The sequence below is a fragment of the Theropithecus gelada genome, chromosome 15 (genome assembly GCF_003255815.1).
Source record: "Theropithecus gelada isolate Dixy chromosome 15, Tgel_1.0, whole genome shotgun sequence".
NCBI lineage: Eukaryota > Metazoa > Chordata > Mammalia > Primates > Cercopithecidae > Theropithecus > Theropithecus gelada.
In genome coordinates this window covers 89,531,330-89,558,315 of record NC_037683.1, presented here as the reverse complement: position 1 = coordinate 89,558,315, position 26,986 = coordinate 89,531,330, and the positions used below count along the sequence as shown (strand labels likewise).

Below are 26,986 nucleotides of genomic sequence, written 5' to 3'. Positions count from 1 at the left end.
AAGAGGTTCAATTGTCTGAGGGGGTATGAAAAAGGGTAAAGGAATGAAATTCAAAATGAGGAGACTAGTGAAAAACCATGGAAATGTATATATTCTAAATGCTTCTTCATGACTCTGAAAAGAACTCAAAATAGGTAAGAAAAGCACTATTCTTTCACATAGCCCCATACTGGATATCCCTAAGACGTATCAGGGTGGGATAGCATACTGATTACAAGATGAGTTTGGGGGTCCATCCTGACTTTGATTGGAATCCAAGCTCTACCATTTATTAGCTGTGGTTTTTGTTTGCTTGTTTAACTTTTCAAGCTTTAGTTTTCTTATCTGTAAAGTGGGGGCACCATGATCTTTCTGCATAGGGTTTCCCAAGAATACAATGAGATGTTGCATTCGACGTGCATAGCGCAGTGTCAGGCACAAATGAGAAGGGCAAAAAATGTGAGATTTTCAACACGTTAATATATAAATGTATCACATGTGAGACATGTAATACAATGTGAACAAATATGTTCCTAAAAACATTCTTTCATTGTATGACTTTAAAATAACTAGTCATTTTAAATGACTTCTATTTAGCTTATGAAAGAGCTTCTTTCATTGTACTCTTTATACTTTGAACGCTTCCTTTGCTGTAATAAGATATAAGGCCATTGCTGATCCAAATCTACTAAAGCATGAATGCAATACCAAGGTCCACAATTGTGCTAGAAGTAATGGCAGGAAACCAAGGGACAGGGACTTCCTTATGTTTTGAAACCCAGGGCAAGGCTTTCCTGTTTGCGTATCATGAAAAGTCATTTTGTCCAGAACAAGTACGATTTATTTAACAAAAATGCTTTCCCAGAAGCAGAGAGGAGATTTTTTCCCCTCTCTCCTCAGATCCTCAGCAACTGTCTTGGTACAAATCACCAAGGTGCTCTATGAATGAAGAATGACAACTGTGCTCTTCTGGGGAGGCTGCAGATGACAAAAGGAAATGAATGTCTCAGGGAAGGGGGCTTAGTACAAAGACAGGCACTGCCATTCCTGTAGCACTCAATCACATATGCCACTAACAGGATGCGGGCATCACCGAGGGACCAAAGGCATCTGGGTTCAAAGCCTGGTGAAGGAAAGGTCCCAGGCGCAACACAGGATGATTTGTCATTCTGATATCTAGAAGGAAAAGGGGTCAGTTGGACCATAAAAGGCTGACGTTGCTGCCAACGCCACTCATGTTCAAACTGTTAACGTGTTCCTGATCAGGGTGTCTCTCTTTATGGGATGGGTGGAACAGATCACAGTGTTTTATAGACTGGAAAGATTGAGGTGCAACAAGCAACTCTCTTAGGAAAAACGCCCTAACCTCCCAGGATGCAGAAAGTTACAGGAGCGTAGGTGAAAACGTGGCTGAGCATGCATTGAGCTGCTCCTGTGGACCAGGAACCAGGTATCTGGTCAGTATTTTATTATCTTCATGGAAATCTCTGAGGTCAGCGCTGGTATCATCTCCATTTTACAGACGAGGCAATCGAGACTCCGTGAGGGTTGCTTATCCACTGAGTGGTTTCTCTGAAGCTAGAGACTAATACAAACAGCTTCCAAATTTCCTCTCCAACTGGGGGTAATTTGGGAATTCAGGCGAAGTAAGGGAATCTAAGAACTAGCTAGAGAAAATTGACTAATATAATCTCACAAAAACGGAAGAAAGGCATTAAACAAAAAGGAAGAAACAAATTAAGTTAAATACATAGAGTGAGTCACAGAAGGCTTTGAAACCATAAGCAAAAACTGGGGAAAAGTATATGACCTCACGAAAGGATATTAACATTTCGTCATGGCGTCCACTTTTCCTGGGAAGCTCTCTCCCTGCCCACAGAATGGATCAATTTGTCTATCCGTGGGAGAATCCGAAATGACACCCCTGCCATGGGAGTCACAGCAGCAACCACACAACCACAGCAAATAATGGCGAAGGCCCCAGGAGGTTAGGTTTAGAGAGTAAACCTCACAATAGTGATTCTGCAGTCCCTCTGTACACACTGCGTTCTCCCATCTGGACCGCGACAACCTTTCCTACATCTTTGATATTTTTGCCATGAGACTATATGCTTCTCTTACAGAAGGCATTGATAAAACTTAACAATACTCTCCCCACAGCAATCACCCCACGGAGAATAATAGGACTGACTAAATGGGCATAATTACTTTGAAGCAATAGTGAGTTTGCCTTAAGATGATTTCAAACTCCAGAGGTAAAAAACGAGAACTCTTATTCCAGAGTTGTCATCAGGAATGTCATGATGCAGGGCTGACGGATGTCACTCCGTGCTAATGGACGTTGATCATGAGTTAGAAGACACAAGGTCTTCTTATTTAAAAGCAGAGGGATATTTCTAGATTATAACATTTCTCTAACGGAGGCAAAATTTCACTGGGGCATCCCCGTTCCAGTTAAGGAAGCCAGAAACTTCAAATGCAAAGCTCATCTCTGCATTTTCGCCTTTTATATTTTACTTGCTGCTTCGGAGTTATGCTTATTGATGAATGTTGGAGGTACTGACAGGTAGAATTGGGTGTATATATTTAAACCCAGACATTGTGGAGCAATTAGGGAAAGAGGGGGATATGTATATGGGGAGGCAATTTTTACCTAAATCCATCTACAAAATGTAACTAAAGAAGGTAGTAAAAAGTAACTGATAAATGAAACAGAAAAATCATATAGTAACCAGGAATCAAGAGGAATAGAATGGATGTGGATTAAGACTTGCACAAAGGAGGTACAGTCCTATCCCCTATGGACTGTGGGAAAGGCAGAGGGAGCACCAGTAGAGTGACCCCAACCTGCGTAGATCTGTTAGAGCCAGAAGCAGGGTCTTGGCTAAGCGCTAAAAAGTGTCAGGTACAGCATCTTAGCTCTACCTTAAAAAGACAAATCCAGAGAAGTTTACAAAATCATGATCAGGAAAAAGGGCAAAGTGCAAAGGTGTGTGAAATTTATAATCAGCAGCACAGTGCTGGGCACCCCCGAAAAGTTAGAGCTTTTGTAAGCACTGAAGGGCCGGATACTATGCTAAGCACTTTTTACTGCCTTCCTCATTATTTTGTAATAACTCCATGAACTCTGTGCTACTAAATGTCCTCTTTGTATAAATAAGTATGCTGAGACAGACAGATTAATTTGTCCAAAATTACTCAACTAGCAAATAGCTCAAGAGTGAAAGAAACTCATGCAGGCTGGGCCTGCCACCTGAACTCTTAATCACACTGGCTGTTTGCCTAGAGTACAGGATATGTTGGTAAACGGGGGATCCCATGCAGCTTCTGTGCTTCTCCACCCCGAAAACTTTGTGCTGTCTATAAGAAATGCACTTTTTGGCCAGCTGTGGTGGCTTACACCTGTAATCCCAGCACTTTGGGAGGCCGAGGCAGGTGGATCACTTGAGTTCAGGAGTTTGAGACCAGCCTGGCCAACATCATGAAACCCTGTCTCCACTAAAATACAAAAATTAGCTGGGCATGGTGGTGGGCTCCTGTAGTCCCAGCTACCTGGGAGGCTGAGGCAGGAGAATGGCTTGGATCTGTGAGGTAGCAGTTGCAGCAAGCCGAGGTCACGCCACTGCTCTCCAGCCTGGGCAACAGACTTCGTCATCAACATCATAAAAACAAGAACAAACAAACAAAAAACTGCACCTTTTATAGAGGTTTAGTTCATGTTAAGTAAGTATAGTTTCAGTGGAATTCTGAGTTTCCTTACACACTTTTGTTTTTCACACTGAATTGGCTGTACTTAGAAACCAAAGCACTAAAGCTAAAGTTAAAAGTCAGTGTGGAAACACAGTGATAGGAGCCCAGGGCTGAGTCAGGCATAGATTCCAGTCTCTTCTCTGCCACTAACTCACAATGTGAATGTGAACCAATCATTTATCCTCAATAAAACGGAAGCTTAATCACGTCTAAGGCCGCATTAAATGTTGCAATGTGATGACTGCACAAGCATTTTCAATTAGCAATGTTTACGACTTCTGATGTTATCAACGAATCTAATTTTCTATTTCCATATATTACTTGTGTATATGTATTTATAGTTCTCCCTTTGTATTTCAAAGTGAACATTAAATAAACAGATCGTGATGGGCATGCACATGGCACGTACAATTTTCTTATCGTAGGACTCCCCGCTGCTGTAGGTTGTGGCCAGCGTGGATGAGCACTCTTCCAGGTACCAAGGTTTCTTTCCGCTTTCTGCAGTGCTGCTGATGGAGATGGTGTAGATGCTGTTGGTGTAGCCATCACAGGAGCAGTGGTCTTTGCTCCTTCCGCCATTTCCAGATGCCCAAACAAACACAGAGCCGAGGCCTCTCCGCCCCTGTTCACAAACAGAGAAAGCTAAATGATGGTGTGAAATGACTCTAAATGAAGAGGTCAGAATCCACTGAGCCGAACTGAGTATGTGCAGGTGGCGTGTGTTGCTATCTTAATATGCTGGGCTTAAGCAGCTTTTGGGAGTGGAGTAAGAAGAGTTGGTCTTATAGACTAAAATGGTCAGAAAAGTTACAGGAGCACACATAATGACAATAATAATGGCTAATATTTATGGACCAAGCACAAGTCAAAGAGTTTTACATGAACTGGATTGAATTTTTTCAACGATCCTGTGAGGCTGGCACAATTCCTGTCTCCATTATGCTGTGGAGAAACTGAGGTACAGAAGTTAAGTAATTAAATTAAAAATTTTTTTAAAAAGGAATTTAAGTAATGTTCCTAAGGTCATAATCAGTAAGCGGTAGGGCCAAAATTTGAACCCAGTGAGATATGAGAGTTGGGATATTATTAGTTGTAATTACCATAGTTACGCACTATTGTTTAAAATCTTCACATCTGCCATGAATTGGGTGCTATCATGCACCCTCGTTTACATCTGAGGAACATGAGCTATGCAGAGGTTATGCCTCCATGCTCAATCACACTGTTGGTGAGTGTCAGAAGCAAGTACTAACAGTACTTCTTTCTATAGAACTGACCTTCCCATGAGTGGTGTGGGCACTAATTACTGAGGGATGTTAATGGATGCTACCATAAATAAAAGGATTTCAAGATCACATATGTTTGGGAATCCCTGAGTTAAACAAAATTAAGTGAGCCTCTTTATTACAAAACTTCTAAGCACCTTTAATAAATGAATGCTTACTGTAAAATTCTAAAAGCAGGATACAGTCTAACGTAATTTTTCCAAACATATTTGACCATAGATCTATTAACATTTTCTTAGAATGCTACAAGACAGTGTCACATTCTTCATACCAAAGCTTGGTAGCTAAAAATAACTAAAAGAATTTCTTGGTTAGGCATGGTGGCTCATGCCTGTAATCCTAGCATTTTGGGAGGCAGAGATGAGCAGATCACCTGACAGGAATTCAAGACCAGCCTGTCCAACATGGAAAACTCCGTCTCTACTAAAAATACAAAAATTAGCCAGGTGTGGTGGTGCATGCCTGTAATCTTAGCTACTCGGGAGGCTGAGGCAGGAGAACTGCTTGAACCTGAGAGGTGGAGGGTGCAGGTTGCAGTGAGCCAAGGTCATACCACCGCACTCTAGCCTGGACGACAGAGTGAGACTCTGTCTAAAAAAAAAAAGACTTTCTTAAAGTTCTCAATAATTAAGGAATAGAAGAAAAGTAGAATATAGACATACACAGTGAAGTGACTATAAGCTGATGTCTTCGGGGAAAAACAGAATTAAGCCAAAATGGAGAGTATTTCTGGGAATAGCTACAGCTGAATCTCTAAGAAATTGTGCCATTTTAAAGCTAGAAGGCAAATTGGAGGACATTGAGGCCAAATCCATCATTTTCTATTAGGAAGTGAGAACCCAAGTCACAAAGCTAGTGATGGCAGAGACTTTCTTCCTTCCAGGCCCTAGTTTTCTGGTCCCCAGGTGGAAGGAAAATTTGGGGGATGCTTTCTTAGAATTTCTGGAAAAAGAGCCAAAAAAAAAAAGAGACAACAAAGTCTAGAATATCTGTGATAAACTCTTCCTGACCTTGACTCTTCAAGGAATGGAATATTTATGACATGATTTGACAGACCTGATCATACATTTCTTTTTGTACTTGAACTTGGAAAAAATGCTTTATGATTACCCAGGAATTGGAAATATTCATGAAGAGAGAGGGGGATAAACTTTCAGTTGTTATTGCTGCTCGACAGCTGGGCCTGGTTTACCATCCCTTAACATTTCATCAAAATATTCATGAAATAGAGAGAAAGGTGCAGTAATCACCAAGCCATCACAAACTAAGAATCTTGTTCAATGCTATGATAATCTCTAGGAGGGATTATTCATCACTATGGTGAGGGTGGTCAGACTGAGAAACTATGTCTAGACCTCAGAGACAGAACAACATACCAGAGGGAAAGAAAGAATGTTCCAAGTCATCATCAATATGTTCCCTCTCTATCAGACACAGAGGGGCTGTGTTACAGGCAAAAATCAGGGTACCACTGGGCCTCACCTGACAGGTCAATAGAATATATGGGATTGTGCAAAAACCCACCTGATTTAAACAGCGCCATAACAGATGATAGACAAAGACTCACAACGCAACTAAAAGGCATATATGGTACAAGCATGTGTGTGTGTGTGTGTGTGTGTGTATATTTGTAAAATTATGACAGTGTGCCCATGAATAAAATTCAATTAAACTATCTTTAAAAAGTAACTTGATTTTAAAGAATATTTAATAAGAAAATATTTAGGAAGCATTTTTGTGATAATGTAGTTATAAACGTAGGATACAAAATGATACAGCATAGTCTCAGTTTAGGAAAAAATGTGTGTAGACTGGGTGCAGTGGCCAACGCCTATAATCCTAGTGCTTTGGGAGGTCAAGGCAGGAGGATCATCTGAGGCCAGGAGTTAGAGACCAGCCTGGGCAACAGGGTAAGACCACATATTTACAAAAAATTAAAAAGAAATATCCAAGTAGTGGTGTATGCGTCTAGTCTCAGCTACTTCAGGGGCTGAGGTGGAAGGATTGCTTGGAGCCAGGAGTTCGAGGCTGCAGTGAGCTACGATTGCTCTGCTGCACTCCAGGCTGAGTGACAGAGCAAGACCCTGGATCTTTAAAAAAAAAAAAAAAACAAAGGGAAAGACAAAAAAGTGTGTGTGTACAGCAGTCTATACGCATAAATTTAGAGGCATACCATAACGTGAAAATGTAATTGAAGTTATCCTGTATTGTAAGATCAGAAAAGCTTTTTATTTTTTTTTTATGTCAATCTTCTATGGCCATGTCTTACTTTAATAAAAAGAAACAAGAACTTTAATTCCTCTACTAAGAGAGAAAACACAGAGTCAATTCTTAAGAGATAATTTTTTCATGTTATGGCCAAAAGGGGTTTTACCCATAGAAGGTCCACTGTGTACTAAAAACAACAGAGGCTAACATTTCTAAAAAACCTTCTATGCGCCAAGCGCTGTACAAACATTACTCTGCACGATCCAAGTTTATATTATCATCATTTTACAGATGAGCAAACTGGTTCTCAGAACTGCTCACTAACGGGCTGGGTGCAGTGGCTCATGCCTGTAATCCCAGCACTTAGAGACAAGCCTGGGAAACATAGCGAGACCTTGTCTCTAAGAAAAAAATAAAAAATTAGCCAGGCACGGTGGCATGCGCCTATATTCCTGGCTTCTAGGGAGGCTGGGGTGAGAGGATCACTTGAGCCCAAAAGGTCGAGGCTGCAGTTAGTTATGGTCACACCACTGCACTCTAGCCTAGGCAACAGGGCTCAGAGAAAGACTGTCTCTAAACCAAAAAAAAAAAAGAAAATGCCAGACCTTGAAAACTGACTGGAGCAGCCTGAGCTATTAATCCTTACAACAGTCTTCTTTTGGGCAAAAAGAGGGCTACTGGTTATTGTACCCTTTCTGGCCAAATCTCCCATGACTTCATTGCAGCTTGGCCTTAGAATGTAAGAGCAGACCAGCACTCAAGTCCTTTCTAGACTTGGCAGTAGTATTAGAACTGATAAAGAATAGATGTATGCCTTGCCCCCAAGAGGTAGGATGTAGTTTCCAACCCCCAAGTTCCCTGAAATCCCACCCTGAGGGGGGACTCCCTCAGAAGTGTGAACACAGGTCATTCTGTTCTGGCAGCACTCACGGAAGACACCAATAAGGAGGGGCAATGACATTGCTGAGGGGTGCTTTGGGGATCTACTGGGTTGAGAGAGTCCTGAGTTGAGAGGACAGTAGGTTGCTGCTGCCCTGAAAATGTCCCTTCCAGACAGAGGTGATGTCCTTGTTTTGAACAAATAATCTGAGGGAACTGTTTTATAACTGAGCATGGTGAAGGAAAACCTCAAAGGACCGTGTGGGGTCAATAACCACTTCTAGGCCTGAAGGGGCACAGAGAGAGGGGAGTCACTGGAGCTGGTGACAGAGGGGTTAATCAGAGTTGGTCAGGGGACACACTAGCCTGTGTTGGCCCTGCAGATTAGGGGCAGGTGAATGTATACCTGAGCCCCCAGTCTCCCCGTCTTACATTCCAATTTCTGGCCAGCGTACCCCACTGGCCAAACCTCATTAAAACCCATAGAGATCAGTGTCCGCATGCACAGAGCTTGTGGAGAGAAGGGAAGAAGAGATCTTAAGGGTTAAATAGGAGACACTGGAATAGTCCTGAAGGTGTGTGGTGGACTGCACTGTGTTCCCCTAAAGTCATATGCTAAAGCCCTAAAGACCAATGTGACTATATTTGGAAAAAGGGTTCTCAGTGAGGCAATTAATCTTAAAAGAGGTCATAGGTGTGGGGCGGCACAGGACTGGTATCCATATAAACAGAGGAAGACATATCAGAGCTCAGATCTCTCTAGCACACACTCTCTCTCTTTTTCTCTCTCTCAGGGTGTGGGCACAGAGGGAAGGCTATGTGAAGACACAGCCAGAAGGTGGTATCTGCAAGCCGAGGAGGGCCAGGACCCAGCTCTACAAGCATTGTGGTCTTGGACTTCCAGCCTTCCAGCCTCCAGAACTGTAAGAAGATAAATTTCCCTTGTTTAAGCCAGGGGTCTGCAACCAAAATTGATCTGTGGCTTGTTAGGAATCTGGCCACACAGCAGGAGGTGGGTGGTGGGCAGGCAAGCGAAGCTTCATCTGTGTTTACAGCCATTTTCTATTACTCACTTACCGCCTGAGCTCTACCTCCTGTCAGATCACCAGCAGCATTGGATTCTCATAGGAGCTCGAACCCGCTTATGAACTGCGCATGTGAGGGATCCAGGTTTCATGCTTCTTAAGAGAATCTAATGACTGATGATCTGTCACTGTCTCCCATCACCCCCAGATGGGACCATTTAGTTGCAGGAAAACAAGCTCAGGGTTTCCATGATTCTATATTATGGTGAGTTGTATAATTTCATTTTATATTACAATGTAATAAGAGAAATAATATGCACAATGAATGTAATGTGCTTGAATCATCCCCTAAACCCCCGTTCTGTGAAAAAAGTGACTTCCACGAAACCTTTCCCTGGCACCAAAAAAGTTGAGGACCGCTGGTTTAAGCCACCCAGTCTGTGCTGTTTTGTTACAGTAGCCCAGGCTGACTAACACGAGGAGAGAGGAAGAACAGGGGCCTGCCCCTTGTTGGATTCTGTGTGCTCTGCCACAGAATGCAGAGAGACTGCCATCATTCGACCCAGGAGGCAAGCTGACCTTTATTCCTGTGAGTATGGTTTATGACTGAAGTCTCAGAAATAAACAGACTGAATCTGTGGGCTAGAAATGCCATCAAGACAGCTGCTAAAGATCTATGGGGTTAATCCTAAACAATTAGCAATTCAAAAATACATTTCCTACAGAGGCACAGGGGGTTTCCATTCATATGAAATATCCAGAAACCAAAACATATGTGGCAAAAAATTAAAAATCTGGACATTTCTCCAAAAAAAAAAGTAAATTTAAGAATTAAATCTTAATGAGGGATATAGGGAGAAGGGAGGGTGCAAGGAGTACTATGAAGAGAAAAGAATCTTGAGGCATATATTTTCCTAAAGTGTGGGAAATAATGACATTTTCTAGCTTGGTGAAGTAGTGTGATTGCAATTGGCTATTTAAATATGGCTTTGCATGGCAAAAAAAAAAAAGAAAAATCTCTTCAATTTAATTGAGTGCTCCGTTAAAAGTCAGCTAACTTAAGGCAAAATGCATTGTGGAATCCATGCAGGATCCATTTGAACAACCTGTAAATACTCTCTTTGTATCTAAATGCACGTTTTTTTCTCATGAATGCCCTATGAAAATCAATTTGTAATACCCTATCAGCATTATTATTAAAGGATAGAAAAGAATTGGATTTCCTTGTGGCTCAGAAGGTCAGAAAAGGCCACTTTATGCTGGATTACCAATTAAATCATACACTCCGAGCCAGGCTTTGAGAACATTAGTGTATGATGGAACTAAATTTCTTTCTTTAAAATAGTGTGATTATTTTTTAGTCAGTGCAGTTAGGTTTTATTTGATATTTTAGTATTACTTTCTTCTCCTGTATTGCTTAGTAAGTATTTTTAAAAGGCCATGAGTAAATTCTTGTGATATAAAAAAGAGTAAGAAAGATAGTAACATATATTAATATGTGGCTAGATACTGTGCTAGAAGCTTTCACATATTATTAGTTAATTTAGAGCAGAATTTGGAGCAACACCAGCAAAGTAGATAGCACTGAATGGATTGTTCCATATTAGGAAACTGATAACGTTAAGTAATAGGCCCAGTATCATATAACTAGGACGTGGTAGAGACAAGAGGTCAAGACCCTCAGTCTGATCAGAACCTCTGGATCTGTATATGTCGACTTGAAGAGACACAACAAAACAACTTTGGAATGAGGCACTTCCATTCATTCGTGATGTCTCGCAAGCACCGCCTCAATACCCAACTTATCAAAGACCCTTGTCATTCCTCTCCCCACCTTTTTTGATATTCCTCCTTTTGGGAAAAAAAGAGCACAGTTCTCTCTGTAAGCTTTTTATGCCATGGTTATTCCATACTGCATATTCCCTGGATAAAGGGGCATCCAGGGATAAGGGGAAGAAGTTGGAGAGAGACAAGGACACTTACTACTAATGACTTAGTAGCTAAGAAATAAAGAACTGTTTCTATTTTTAAAGCTCAAGGATATTCTGACTAGCATTTTTGAAATAAATCTTGTTGCTTTATAGAACAGGGTTCATTGAAAGAAATAGATCTCGTCTAGAAACATAATGTAAAGACCCCCCCCCAAAAAATTAAAAAACCTCACAAATACCACCAAAACCCCCTTTAAAAACTACTGTTTTTTGTAGCACTCACACAAAACGTTTGTTCCAGAATTCTAAAACATATTGCTTTTTTAAGCAACTTAAATAACTTTTTGATCACATTTATCCTATTGTTAGAAACAAGCTAAACTGGTATAACTTGGTGGGAGAAAGCGTTCTTGGTCATGCACAGAGATGATGTAGTCATGGTAAAGGTGTATGAAGACATCTATGGGACAAGAGCTTACTTAAGCCCCAGACTTGTTTTTTCAATCAGTTCATCCAAGTAAGATGGAGCTGAGGTTACAGAAATTAATTATATGGAATCAAGTTAAGATTCAGGGAATAAGGTGGTCCATCCCCTCAAAAAATCCACAAGTAACTTGAATGAGACAATATGAGATGTTTTGTCCAATGTAGAGAGTATCCAGGTTTCTCTTGTTCTGCTTCTACACTTAGAATATTTCATAACTGTGCTCTCAGAATAACTAGGGTAAACAGAGGAACTATTATATGTATTTTAAAGCAAACACTCATTAATTATGCTTTATTTATTTGGTGATTTGAGTAAAGGAAACAGTTCATTAATTCCGCTTGTTTCCAAGCAAAAATTCCAGGATCGAAAATGCTTACCAATGGAAAGCAACAGCTCCCTACAGCTGATTTCTGCAACCAGCCAACAACCAGTGAGTGGCCTCCACCAGCACCTGCTGATGTCCAGTGCTTCCCGCAGCCCAGTTCCTGGCCCTGCTACTGGTCTCAATCTTTATGCACCTGCTTTAGCCTGTCAGCTGCCAGACCCACCCATGCAGCCTAAGAGACTCTGAGGAAGGGCTGTCTAAACATCATCAGACTGGCTTCCAAAGAACACTGTACGGGAGTATCTTCATCATTCACATTCTGTGCTACTTAGCCACTCAAAAGATGGCTGATGAGAGAGATAGGAAATACAAATGCAGTGATTTTCTACTTCTCTAGTAAGAAAAATGGAGCAAAGAAGGCTTTTGTGGATAGTTACCTATTTCCGCTCATTTCTGTCTTCTTGCCATTTCTTATGCGACGTGATTTCGCTCCCTCCTCTTCCATCGCATCTTAATCTCACCAATCTATCTTTTCAGCCCTATACCAGGTAGTCTGTATTATGATTTTCTGTGCACACAATAGGTCACTAAGCCAAGAAATTTTTAATGTTCTTTTGACTTTTTAATGATGCACTCAAGTTATCAGATGCAGTTATTAACAATCATATTAATTTTACCATTCACAAATGAAACTCCATTTTATATGCTTCCTGAGCATATCAAATGCAGCCGACTTCACTTTTCAAAAAATAGAGAGCCTAATAATGACTATAGGATCAACTGCAAATGACAAAATTTTAAATATCATTTATAAGCTACTTTTAGGGTCTTTTCATGATATTGTTCATGTCCTAGTCCATGAATGGAGAGCACGTTGCACTGAATTCAGAGACTTCAGGTCAGTTTTCTAAAGTGACACTTGGAAATGGTGAGTAAGGTGGTCAAAGAGTAATGTCAAGGACAATGAATTGGTGCTGCAAATACAGAACTTGCCTACATCCCTATCATTAGCTAATTTTATTTTTATTGTGTGAATAGAAAGAAAAAAATTGAGTTACTTATCTACCATATCTGCTAGAATATAAATTTGGTAGAGCATCAACTCACTAAAGGCTTAGTAGAATCAATTTCCTTATCAGAGATGCCCTTTCTTCATAAGGGTTGACTGACACTGAGGATTTACACACTTAACACAGCTTCTTAACTTTATCACAACAGTGTACAAGTTGGTGTGACCCTTGGCTCCCGATAGCAATATCACAATCGTGTAGATTTCTTTTACTTTGTTTATTTTCACAGCATAACTGGAAGAAGAAAATCTTCCAGTTATGCTGGAGAAAGAGTAGTAGAATATGTGTGATGAAATAAAAACTGGGTGTGTTTACCAATGGAAATAAACACACTTTTATACAAAGAATTCTATTTCAATGAACTTTTAGATATTCTGGTCATTCAGGAACTTCAAATAATATAATTTTGGAGCTGAATAATGCCCTATGGATATTATGTAAAGTTGGACACACAAAAGGTTCATTCAGCATAATTTTACATTTCTACATAAGGGAACTCAAGAAATGATGTTACCAGAGCCAGTTAGAGGCAGGGCTGGGACCAGGATGCACCCAGTCTTGCCTCATCCAAAGCTGATTTCCCCTGACTAGTACTGACACCAGGTGTTCCTAAAAATACTTAACAGCTTGTTTAGGAAAACATGCTTAACCAAGTGGATTCGAGAAAATTAAAACTAAAAAACAAAATAAAACAACCTTCCCCTCTGCCTTATCTCCTTTGCCAAATCAACAATTCCCAAATAATTAGCTGCGTTAATAGTCCCTTGATGGTCAATTTATATTGGTCAATTCTGTTTTTTCTCAGACCTCATCTCATCTGTTCACAGAAGCCTCAGCAAGAATCAGGTGATTAACTTCCGGTCACTCCTTCCTACATCCTCTATGTTTTGAGCCCCTGCACAAACAGTTTTCCCATTGTGTGGGGGCATCTCACATTGGCTGGAAAGAGGGGCAGGCAGACTAGATTTCTCAATTCCTCACTCCAAGCAGCTAAGAAAATAAATGTATATCTGATATGCTCTCTGAAATAACCACAATCAACAATTACTAGCAACAACACAGCTGTTCTGGGTATATCCACCATCTCAGCATCCCCATTTTTGGGAGAAGAAAAGCTATTCTCTCCTGAGTAGCTGGGATTACAGATGCCCACTACCGCGCCCAGCTAATTTTTGTATTTTTTAGTAGAGATGGGATTTCACCATCTTGGCCAGGCTGGTCTCGAACCCCTGACCTCATGATCCACCTGCCTCGGCCTCCCAAAGTGCTGGGATTACAGGCATGAGCCACTGCGCCCGGCCAGAAAAGCTATTCTCACACCTTCCAAAAGTTTTTACAACTTGGTTCATCCCAGAGCAAAGGCAAAACCATGCTCAGACTTTCAGCAGGGCCAGGTTTATGAAGTTAAGAAGGACATTTCTAATATTAACATTGATTACCAATGCTGAAACTGCTCAGAAATATATATCACCTTTAAATGTATATGGAAGGCATAAAATTTGAAAAATTCCTTTCATAAAGAATAAAAACATTTATTATCGACAGAGGTATGAAAGGAACTTACCGTAAATATTTGGACAGGCACTTGGAAAGGAGGATAGAAGGATATTCCAGCAATAATGAAAAGTTCATACTCTTCTCTAAGTTAGCTCTAAATTATGAAATCTCTCACTGTGAAGTGGTTCCCAGTGCCAGCTCAAGTCTGCAAGGGTAAGCTACCCTCATCTAGAGCCCAGCATGCGGCCTGAACTGTCACACGCCTCTACTATATGAAGTAGTAATCTTGATCTTACACGGAGTAACTCCTAACATTTCTGAAATAAAGATCAGCTCTCTCCATTTCCTACCCATGAACACAATCCTGTCTTAATTAAAACAAACTATGCTTTAGAGAAAATTACAGCTGTTATCAGGCTCACATTATTTACAAGCCTCTGTAGTGACTATTTTCGGGTCCTTAAAGATGCATCCAGTGTGGCCCTTCCTTTTATAAGAAGCCCATTGCAGGACTGCACACTTCATATGTGCAATATCATTCAGCCTTCACGATAGCTCTGTAAAGCAAGTCCTATCATAGCCTTTTGTCTGGGAAACCAGTGCTCATAGTTTGTCTCAGGTGAAATAGCCAGAGAGTAACCAACTTGAGCAAGGGAGGGACTCTATACCACTGCAGGCCACATCCAAGGATGAAGAGGAAGAGAACAGACCACACGGTGGGGTTCAGGGATGTGCCAAATCAGTTGCCTGAATGATCAGTTCTCCAGGAACTCAGAAAAGAGAGAGATCTTTGTTGTAGCATTCACTTTGGTGACCACAATTCAGCTACGGTTGACTGGGAGCTGCGTGTGAACAGATGGGCCCACGTGTCCCACCCAACAGGAGCTGCTATTGCACAGAGCATGGTGGCAGAAAGTGCCACAGTCATATTTCTTACTGGCCCCGTTGCCTAACTTTGCCAAGACTCGGTTTACACATCAATAAGCTGAGTATTCCTGTGAGGCTCCTGCTCATGCCTATGTCAACTGGCTGTAGGCGTTATAATAATGTTCACAGCTAAATATTAGGTTTGACTGTATTCATCAAACATGAGGTGAGATGGCCGGGCGCGGTGGCTCAAGCCTGTAATCCCAGCACTTTGGGAGGCCGAGACGGGCGGATCACGAGGTCACAAGATCAAGACCATCCTGGCTAACACGGTGAAACCCCATCTCTACTAAAAAAAAATACAAAAAACTAGCCGGGCGAGGTGGCGGGCGCCTGTAGTCCCAGCTACTCGGGAGGCTGAGGCAGGAGAATGGCGTGAACCCGGGAAGCGGAGCTTGCAGTGAGCTGAGATCCGGCCACTGCACTCCAGCCTGGGCGACAGAGTGAGACTCTGTCTCAAAAAAAAAACAAAAAAAAAAACAAAAAAACATGAGGTGAGGAAAGCAAGCTCAGGTGAAGTGGAAAAACAAACCTGCTATCTAAGCCATAGGTACTTTAAAATCATTTGATATTATCAACTGAGTTCAATGGGCCTTTGTGTATTAAATAGTGACTGCCGTGTTATGTTGAAGGAAACTAATCTGTCTGTTCTCCCTATCAACTTTCTCAAAACTATGTTGAGAATCAGAGCAATTCAAAATTAGTATAGACTTCAACTTGACCTAATCCAATCCCTATATGATTTGGAATCTTCCCTTAACAGGGACACCCATACTATACTATACTAGAACACTCTTGTGAGGAGGAGTTCACTTACCTCCCAGGTAGCCCAGCAGTAACTATAAACAGAGCAAACAAACCAAAGGAACAAACGACTGTTATTGATAACTGATTAATCTAGTAGTAGAATAGTCTGACAGAGGGAATTAAAATAGGATTTGCAAAAGTTGATTTAAACTGCCCAGTTACTAAGGGATCTCTAAACTAAAACTGAAAACAAGATGTTAATAAAAATTTGAAATTTGCACCTATGCAAGGTTAGAATAGATTTGTGTTCCTCTCCATAAAAATGCACAACAATTCACATTAATATAGTAACCTAAATTTGATACTTGGATGTCAGATAACTTCGTGCAATTAAATAATGTGAAACCACATATATATTTATGAAAAACGCACATTTGTTTCCAAAATGGATATTATATTGGGTACACTCGGCAAGCCACGTCTTAGCTTTGTTAATGTTCTAAATACACAGAATTCCACCAGGATGTAGTTAAATCTTAAGGCAGAATTTCTAAAGCAAATCCCAGTTAAAGTCAATTTTCATTAAGTGGAACCAATTTTTAAAGAAGCTCCCTTTTCTTTCCGCCTAGCTATGTATCATTCCAAAATTTTACATTTGCCAACTAGTTTAACAGTAATCTGTCATTTATTAAAAAGCAAACTGGTACTAATCCTGCTACAGCTGGGCGTGTATCAGATAAAAACATATCCCTCCTGGATGGAATTGGTTAACTTTATTATGATTATTATTACTGCTTTCATTATACCTCTTCTCTGCCCTCCTGGTGAACATATGCCTTTAATTTAAGGGTGGGGAAATATGTGTATGTTCACTTGTGTGTATGTTCAAGCAACCTTTGCTTTCAGCAAACACTCCATATAATCCATCAGTTTTTAAATCTGGTGAATTGAAAAGGCAATTGATGATGGGAAGGGAAAATAGTAATCAGAGTCTTCCTAAGAGACCAAACAGTCAGACATATGCCAATAGATGTCTATCAGATGTCTTGGTTTCCATCTGGACCCCTAAATACAAAAGAGTCAGGATGGGATGAGGTCCACAGTTTCAACAGAGAGTGAAGGGGCCAATGATCCTGACTTCACTGACTCTTCCTGACCATCCTTGACAATGGCTCTGTTCTGTTAGAATTCACTGGAAAGCTTTAATTGATATTAATAAAGCCTAAGAAGCTCAAAGAACAATGACTTGAACTCCAAAGTATACTAGTAGATAAAATGACAAAGCAAACTCTATAAGCTATGCTCCTAAAATATCTACAAAAAACTGCATGATTTCTCCAGGAAAAAAAAAAAAAAGACTAAGATAAATGCCAAACCAGTGCTTGGCATATAGTGGGTATTAAAGAATTTTTTTTTTTTTTGATATCTTGCTTTTTTGAGTCTTGCTGTGTCACCCAGGCTGGAGTGCAGTGGCCCAATCTCAGCTCACTGCAACATTGGCCTCTGGGGTTCAAGCAATTCTCCTGCCTCAGCCTCCTGAATAGCTGGGATTATAGGCATGTGCTACCATGCCCAACTAATTTTTGTATTTTTCGTAGAGATGGGGTTTCACCATGTTGGTCTTGCCTGACCACAAGTGATCCGCCTGCCTTGGTCTCCCAGAGTGCTGTCATAACAGGCATGAGCCACGGCGCCCGGCCTTAAAAAATATTTGAGTCAAATAATAACGGGAACACTGGTAACCTTAACAGAGGCTTTTCTGACTATGAAAAAGATTCCATTTCAAGTTTTTTTCTTTTTCTAAAAAATGTTATTAAACACACTTGTCAGGAAATTGTGAAATGCTGTCGATATTAGACACCTGCTGATGCATATCGATTGCACCAAGTGTATTAAAATCCGAATGGAGCAAAAAAGATGATTCCAAGGCAACTAGACTGTGCTACAGTAAGTCTTCTTATTGTGGGCTGTCTACTCTGCCCTAGCTTACCAGATTCTGTAAACTGAAGGGACTTTGGAAGCTTGTTGGCACTTTATTTAGAACATTTATTCATCATTATACAGTGAGCTCCCCAAAGACAAGGGCTGAGTGCTATTCATCTTTCCCTACCATCTAGAAAAGTGCCTGGAATATTATAACCCCTCAGTGAATGCCTCCTCAGTGCAACCAGGAATAAATGAATGAATAAAGAATCAATCATAGAAAACTTTAGGGTCTTAGCTTCTTATTCTGACACAAACCCTAGGGTCATCTACAGCTAAAACACTGTCAACTCACTTGTTTTATAAAATCATTTTCCTATTTAGGACTGACTGGGAAGATGAAGCCAAGAATGTTCCCTGAGAGAATGCTTTGCTGGTCATGCCAAGGAGCCAAGCCAAAGGCTCACCATGGTAAACGCAACTGTGTAAGTCTGAATGAGAGAAACTTTTAAACTATCCTTTCCTAAGATGACATGCAAAATTTCAATTCTGAGACCCTGGCAAAACTGAGAAAGAACCTGTGAGAGAACCTATATGCCCTACTAAGAAGTCTAGGATGTTCCTTCTCAGTCATAAGGAGCAGTGATGAGTTTTAAAGAGAAAAAAAATGACAAGATTTGCCTATGAAAATACTTCGTTGACTGCAGTATTCAGGCAGAATTCAAAGTTGAAGCTCAAGCTGGGAAGTTTGGAAAGTATGATATTGTAGAAGTCTGTATGAGAGATTTGTTTCTAACTGTAAGGACAAGAAGGCAGATGGATTTCATAAGGTTTTAGGAAACAGAACATGCAAGACTTACTAGATGACTAGCATGAGGAATGGAAGAAATCTTAGGGTTTAGGAAGGGAGACTGGGTGAATGGGAGTGCCATCAACAAGTGAGAGAATACATACATGTTGATAAAATTAACCACTAATATTATTTCTAGTTCCAATGTTTGGACTCTAAAGGTCTAATGACTTTAGCTGAATTGCACAAAGTAATTCCGCAAATTTTAAAACGAAGTTAAATTTAAAAGCAATTCAAAAAAGTAATAAGAAAAGCTTCTATGTAGTTAAAGTTGAGAACCGTGGTTAAATGCATCGCTTTCACTACAGGACTTCTCAGAGCCCTTAATATGCTTTTATTTATTTATTATTATTATTATTTTTTTGAGACAGAGTTTTGCTCTTGTTACCCAGGCTGGAGTGCAATGGCATAATCTCGGCTCACTGCAAACTCCGCCTCCCGGGTTCAAGCGATTCTCCTGCCTCAGCCTCCGGAGTAGCTGGGATTACAGGTGCAGGCCACCATGCCCGGCTAATTTTTGTATTTTTAGTAGAGACAGGGTTTCACCATGTTGGCCAGGCTGGTCTCAAACTCCTGACCTCAGGTGTTTTGCCCACTTCGGCCTCCCAAAGTGCTGGAATTACAGGCGAGAGCCACCACGCCTAGCCTTAATATGCTTTTAAATCTTCAAAAGGAGCATATAGGAAGTGGAGTTTCTTAAGTATACTTGACAGTAAAACCTCTCTACCCCCAACCCCTTTTGCCTATCATTTTATTAAATTAGTGGTTTATGCCATATACTTAAGAAAATATTATCTTTGATATTTTTCCCACTTATATAGGCCATTCTTGTATAATAATCTCAAGATTATATAATGACTTTCTATAAGGGTTACTCAGCAACATGAGACTTAGAACAATAAAAATTTTTTATGGTACTTTGCGTGATTAGTCAGTTTTTTGTTTTTATTACCTTTGCCCATTTTAAATAGTGATAATGACTAAGATTCATAACATATTTAGAGACTTTACATTGTTACAGGAGCTCTGCTGAATATTTTATGGGAATTAATCATAAAATCACCACAACATTACTATAAAGCATTTACTAGCATTTAGCTCCATTTTAATATAGAAACAAACTGATCCTCAGAGAGGCTAATTAACTTGAACATGATACGAAAGTACTGGAATTCATATTTCCAAATCCAGGGCCTGGGTACTTTAACCATCACACTATACCATGTATGTTTATCACATTTCTAGAATATTAAGCAAAAATAATACCAGTGTGATCCTTAAGTAAATTATCTCAGTACATGCATCAAATTGGCATGGAAGTCATTTATAAATTCATTCGCTCATTCATCCTTTCTTCATTAAACCCCTGTTGAGTGCCAGACACTATCGTGGGTACTTGGGTGCAGTAGAACACGCATGGAAGAGAAAATGAGATCAGTAGAAATAATCAATAGAAGGAGGTATAATAATTGCAAAGAAGGGATTCTGAAGGGCTGGAGTACGTGTGTGTTATATTGTATATAGGAAAAACCAGTGAAGCCTTTTAAAAAAACAAGTTAGATGAGAGCTCAGAGAAGCATGGGGTTTTGTATATAGGGGTCACTGTGACCTTGTCAAAAGCAGCTTCAGTGGACTGCTGGGGTGAAGTCCTGAAGCAGTGGCTTCAAGAGATAATGGAAAACGAAAGTTGGAAGATGGCAAGGTGGGACAACAGCTTCAGAGAATTTCATTCTACAGGGGAAAAAAGGAGAAACGAGGCAGTATTAGGGAGGAGATAAGAAACCGAATCCAGCAGCACATCAAAGCTAATACACCACAATCAAGTTGGGATGCAAGGCTGGTTCAACGCATGCAAATCAATAAATGTGATTTACCACATAAACATAATTAAAAGCAAAACCTACATGATTAACTCAATACAGACAGAAAAAGATTTCAGTATAATCCAACATCCCTTCATAACAAAAATCCTCAACAGACTAGGCATCAAAGGAATTTACCTCAAAATAGTAGGAGCCATCTATGACAAACTCATAGCCAACAACACACTAAACAGTCAAAAGCTGAAACCATTCCCCTTGAGAACTGAAATAAGACAGGTAATGCCCACTCTCAACACTCCTATTCAACACAGTACTGGAAGTCCTTGCCAAAGCAATCAGACAAGAGAAAGAAATAAAAAGCATCCAAATAGGAAAAGAAGTCAAACTATTTCTCTTTGCTGATGATATGATTCTATACTTGAAAAACCCTTGACTCCACTGAATGGCTCCTGAAACCAATAAACAATTTCAGTGAGGTTCCAAGATATAAAACCAATGTATGAAAATCAGTAGCATTTCTATACACCAATAATGTTCAAGTTGAGAGCCAAATAAAGAATGCAATCCGGCTGGGTGCAGTGGCTCATGCCTGTAATCCCAGCACTTTGGGAGTCCAAGGCAGGCAGATCACCTGAGGTCAGGAGTTTGAGACCAGCCTGGCCAACATGGTGAAACCCCATCTCTATTAAAAATACAAAAATTAGCTGGGCATGGTAGTGTGCACCTGTAGTCCCAGCTACTTGGGAGTCTGAGGCAGGAGAACCATTTGAACTTGGGAGGTGGAGGTTGCAGTGAGCCAAGATCATGCACGTCACTGTACTCCACCCTGGGTGACAGAGTGAACTCCATCTCAATTTAAAAAAAAAAATGCAATCCACCCACAATAGCTACACACACATAATAAATACCTAAGGATACGTCTAACCCAGGAGGTGCAAGATGTCTACAAGAAGAATAAGAAAACACTGCTAAAAGAAATCAGAGATGATACAAACAAATGGAAAAAAACATTCCATGCTCATGAATTGGAAGAATCAATATTGTTAAAATGGCCATACTGCCCAGAGAAATCTATAGATTCAATGCTTTTCCTAACATCTTTCACAGAACTAGTAAAAACTATTCTAAAATTCACATGGAACCACAAGAGAGTCCGAATGGTCAAAGTGATCCTAAGCAAAAAGAACAAAGCCAGAGGCATTACATTACTTGATATAAACTATACTAAAAGGCTGCAGTAACCAAAACAGTACAGTATTGGTACAGAAACAGACATGTAGACCAACAGAATATAATGGAGAATCCCGAAATGAAGCCACACATCTACAGCAATCTGATTTTCAACAAAGTCAACCAAAAAATAGCAATAGAGAAAGGACTCCTTATTCTTCCTCTATTATCCCAGTATTATCTTTACTTATCCCAGTAAATGGCCCTGGGATAAGTAACAAAGAAAGGACTCCCTAGTCAATAAATGGTGCTGGGATAACTGGCTAGCCTTATACAGAAGAATGAAGCTGGACCCCTACATTTCACCCTACACAAAAATTAACTCAGGATGAATTAAAGATTTAATGTAAGACTCAAACTATAACAATCCTAGAGGAAAATCTAGAAAATGCCATTTTGGATATGAGTCTTGGGAAAGAATTTGTGACCAGGTTCTCAAGAGCAATTGTAACAGAAAGAAAAGTTGACAAGTTGGATCTAATTAAACTAAAAACCTTCTGCACAGCAAAAGAAACTATCAATAAATAGATAACCTACAGAATGGGAGAACATATTCACAAACTACACATCCAACAAAAGTCTAATATTGAGGATCTATAAGGAACTTAAATAATTCAACAGTCAAAAAACAAACAACCTGATTAATAAATGTGCAAAAGACATGAACAGACACTTCTCAATAGAAGACATACAAGCAGACAACAAACATGAAAAAATTTTCCACATCACTAATCATCAGAGAAATGTAAATCAAAACCACAACGAGATACCATTTGTGGAAAGCAGTCTGGAGACTTCTCAAAGAACTTAAAACAGGCTGGGCGTGGTGGCTCATGCCTATAATCCCAGAACTTTGGGAGGCCGAGGCAGGCAGATCACCAGGTCAGGAAATCGAGACCATTCTGGCTAACACGGTGAAATCCCGTCTCTACTAAAAGAAAATACAAAAAATTAGCCAGGCATGGTGGCGGGCACCTGTAGTCCCAACTACTAGGGAGGCTGAGGCAGGAGAATGGCGTGAACCCAGGTGGTAGAGCTTGCAGTGAGCCGAGATTGCGCCATTGCACTCCAGCCTGGGCGACACAGCAAGACTCTGTCTCAAAAAACAACAACAACAACAACAACAACAACAACAACAGAGCTGCCATTCAACCCAGCAATTCCATTACTGGGCATATATCCAAAAGCAAATAAATTGTTCTACCAAAAAGACACAAGCACTCATATGCTCATTGTAGTGGTATTCACAATAGTGAAGACATGGAATCAATCTAGGTGCCCAATCAATGCTGGATTGGATAAAGAAAATGTGGTAGACATATACCATGGAATACTACACAGCTATGAAAAAGAATAAAACCATGTCCTTTGCAGCAACATGGATGCAGTTGGAGGCCATTATCCTAAGCAAATTAACACAGGGACAGAAAATCAAATACTGCATGCTCTCACTTATGAGTGGGAGTTAAACATTGGGTACTCATAGACATAATGATGGGAACAACAGACACTGCAGACTATGGGGAGAGGGGAGAGGAAGGGGTGGATGGGTTGAAAAACTATCTGCTGGGGACTATGCTCACTACCTGGGTGAGCCTCAGCATCACACAATTTACCCATGTAACAAACCTGCACATGTAACCCTGAATCTAAAATAAAGTTGAGATTATTTTTAAAAAGACCAAAGAGGGAGTCTCCTCTCGTTCTTTAAGACAGGAGAATGAACAGTACAAATGTATATTGAAGGTAATAATAGAGTTGAGAGAGAAATTTTGAAGATAAAACAATTTTTTGAGGAGGTCTTTGATGGGGCGACATGGGATAGGGTCCAGTGAACAAATGGAGGAGGTGGCCTTAGGTAGAAGATGAACAATTAATTCACCATAGTAACAGAAGAAAAGCTAGAGTATGTGGCCACAGATAAAGGCGGAAGGTCCGGTGTGCCAAATAAAACCAAAATGACAACATGTAACAGAATTTACCAGATTTTTTTGAAGCCTATGTTTTGTCTTCTTGGCTACGAGGAATTTCTGTTTTTCCTCTCTATAAATTGGGAAGAACAGTACCTATCTTTTGAGATCATGAAGATTAAATGTTATCATTTAAGTCCTAGAAGATGACTACAGTATAATAAACTGAACAAAATGTTAAATATTCATGTTGCTATCATTATTATTACTATTAATTGTATACAGCCCAAAGTATATAACTCTAACTCTTGCACTTAATTTTATAGCTCCTTAGCATCAAATAAAATGCATTCCTTAGAAGAAAGAGCAAGTTGTCAACTGTGACATGGTTTATTTAACATTGTTTCTCTAATGTAATTTTGCCACATTAATTCTAAAGGGGCTATAAATTGAATCAATTCTGATTTTGTTAAAGTCTTTGAAAACAGTATTACATTCTTTGAGCCAAATGCTTATCTTATAGTAAACAAATAGGGAGCATTTTGAAATTCAATATTTGCTACATTTTTTGATTAGCTTGCAGAAATAATGGATGCAATCAATACTTGGACTCCCTGAGCAAAACATATTTATTTCCTCTGTGAAAATCTTTCGATACTTGGGCTTATCTATTGCTGCCTGATCTCTTTGATGGTCTTGACGCTGCTGCCACCCTGATCCAACACTCTCCTGGACCACTTCAATCTTCCAGTCATGCCTCTTCATCTCTCACCCCACACACAGTTACTGTTTACATAGCAGTGATCTTTTAAAATTGTATAAGGTCAGGCCACAATTCTGTTTAAAGTCTTTCATGGCTTCCTATAACAGAACACAATTGACACGCCCACCATCATTTAGAAAGCCCTGTGAGCTGGCCCCCACCCTCCCCTCCAACACATCTCCCTTTGCCCTCTTTCTGTTCCAACTTGCTCTCAACACCTACATCAGTATTGTGTTCTGGAAATACACCTAAATCTTTCCCTACCTGGGGTTCTTTGCTCTTTCTGTTCCTTCTGCATATAATAGTTCTTCATATGATTAGCTTGTTATCATTTATGTCTCTGTTCAAATATAACCTCCTCAAAGAAGATGTTCTGTCTTCCCTAACTAAGGCAGCTGTGCTTTCCCTCAGCAGAAATCAGTTTACTTTCATTCCTACACTTACCCTCAGCTGAAATAGTCTTGATTGTTTCTACCTTGTTTCTTGTTTTGTTGCTAGAATGTAGGAACTTTTATGTCTCACATATAAGATGCAGATGTCTTTTTGATCCCTTTATCTACAGTATATAGAAAGTGGGAGTTGGCTAAGCTTAATATCATGAATAAATAAATTCCAATCTCTACATTTTTGTAGATGATAAACCCCAATAGGCCAGAATGACTTTAGGCTGCTGCATAGGTTTTCAGCTAGCTAACCGAAGGAATTATTTTATCAGTCATTTATTTCTTCATTCCTTAAGTAATTAAGCCAATAAATCACTTTTCTATTTCTTTGTTGTACCCTATAGTCTAATATTGTATTGTTTTTAGTCAATTATTTTCTTTATCTTTGACAATGTATGTGATACAAAAATACAAATGATAATACTATCAAAGAATATAAAATTTCCTGTCTCACTTGATGCCTCATAAAAAAGATTTAATTAACGTGGAAAAGAGAAATACACTGCTTAAAATATTAAATTATATATCAATAGATATTTAGAGGAACATCCTTTGGGAAAATACAAACAAAATTCAGGACTACAAACACGAATAACTAGACTGAATTTGTATATCCAGAGGCTATCTCACTGAAATTGAAGATATGTCTTTAAAGGCAAGTGAAATTGAAGCTTTCGTACAGACATAGGAAGAACAAAATAAATGACACTACACAGCTCAGGAAGGCTACGTTGACTTCCATCATATTATTATTATTATTATTATTATTATTATTTTATTGAGACAGAGTCTTACTCTGTTGCCCAGGCTGGAGTGCAGTGGCACGATCCTGGCTCACTGCAACCTCCACTCTTTGGGTTCAAGGGATTCTCCTGCCTCAGCCTCTTAAGTAGCTGCGATTACAGGCACACACCACCACACCCGGCTAACTTTGTATTTTTAGTAGATATGGGATTTTGCCATGGTGGCCAGACTGGTCTCGAACTCCTGAACTCAGGTGATCCGCCCTCCTTAGCCTCCCAAAGTGTTGGGATTACAGGCATGAGCCACCACACTCGGCCTGCATCATATTATTTTTAATCTACCCCAACAGGTAACTTAATGGAATTATCAGGAACTAGGCAGTGTGGAAATGGTATAGGAGAGAAGGATGATGGACTGAGGACAAATTTAAATAGTTTTGTAGGAGGACATGATCTTTTCTCTGAAAAATAAAATGCATTTATTATATTTCAGGTATTATACTAGTTGTTTTATATGCATTATCATCTCATTTTGCACTTATAACATCTGTTAGTTAGCATAACATCACTATTAGTGCCCTATCTTAGATAAGAAAATGGAAGCAGAGAGGTAATTTGATCTATATAAGCTTAGAGAGAAGTAAATGGCAAATGTTGGACTCAATCCTAGCCTAACCTGAAAGCCTATTTGTATTAAATACATGAAAACACTATCGTGTTGACCTCATCACATTTAAATGCATCACCACGGTTTTTCCATATTTAGATGTGCAATGCTATGAGCCAAAAAACAATTTGTTCTTATTGATAGTTATTTCTTTTGTTACTACCTCAACTCTAAAAGCAAATGGTTTGATTTAAAACTGAATTCCTTTTTTTCCCTAAGTAAAACCTTGGAAGATCTTCAATGGAATATTGAATTAATTATGGTATCTCTATATTCTAAAAATTTTGAAACAAATAAAATAAATGAGTTCTATTCTTAAGGGTTGCCCCAGAAAGATGCGTAGGATAGACCATTAGGTGCAACTAGTAACGTGCAGAGGTATATAATCCCTGTTTGCACGTTAATATGCACAAGAGTATGGAAACATGTAGCCTATACTCTTAACAGTGGTTACCCAGTTGGGTGTGGAAATCCATTATTAAGTTCATCTTTACACTCATTTTTGTATAATCTGTTACAATAA

The 26,986-nt window shown here is 39.7% G+C and overlaps 1 protein-coding gene across 2 annotated transcripts in view; it reads right to left on the bottom strand.

Moving 5' to 3' along the window:
- PCSK5 (proprotein convertase subtilisin/kexin type 5) overlaps window positions 1-26,986 on the bottom strand; it is a 466,873-nt gene that overhangs the window by 258,153 nt on the left and 181,734 nt on the right. For both annotated transcript variants that reach the window (XM_025360325.1, XM_025360326.1), the window contains exon 8: window positions 4,139-4,351. In XM_025360325.1, the coding sequence (XP_025216110.1) occupies window positions 4,139-4,351 (213 nt within the window). The remainder of the gene's footprint in view (window positions 1-4,138; window positions 4,352-26,986) is intronic.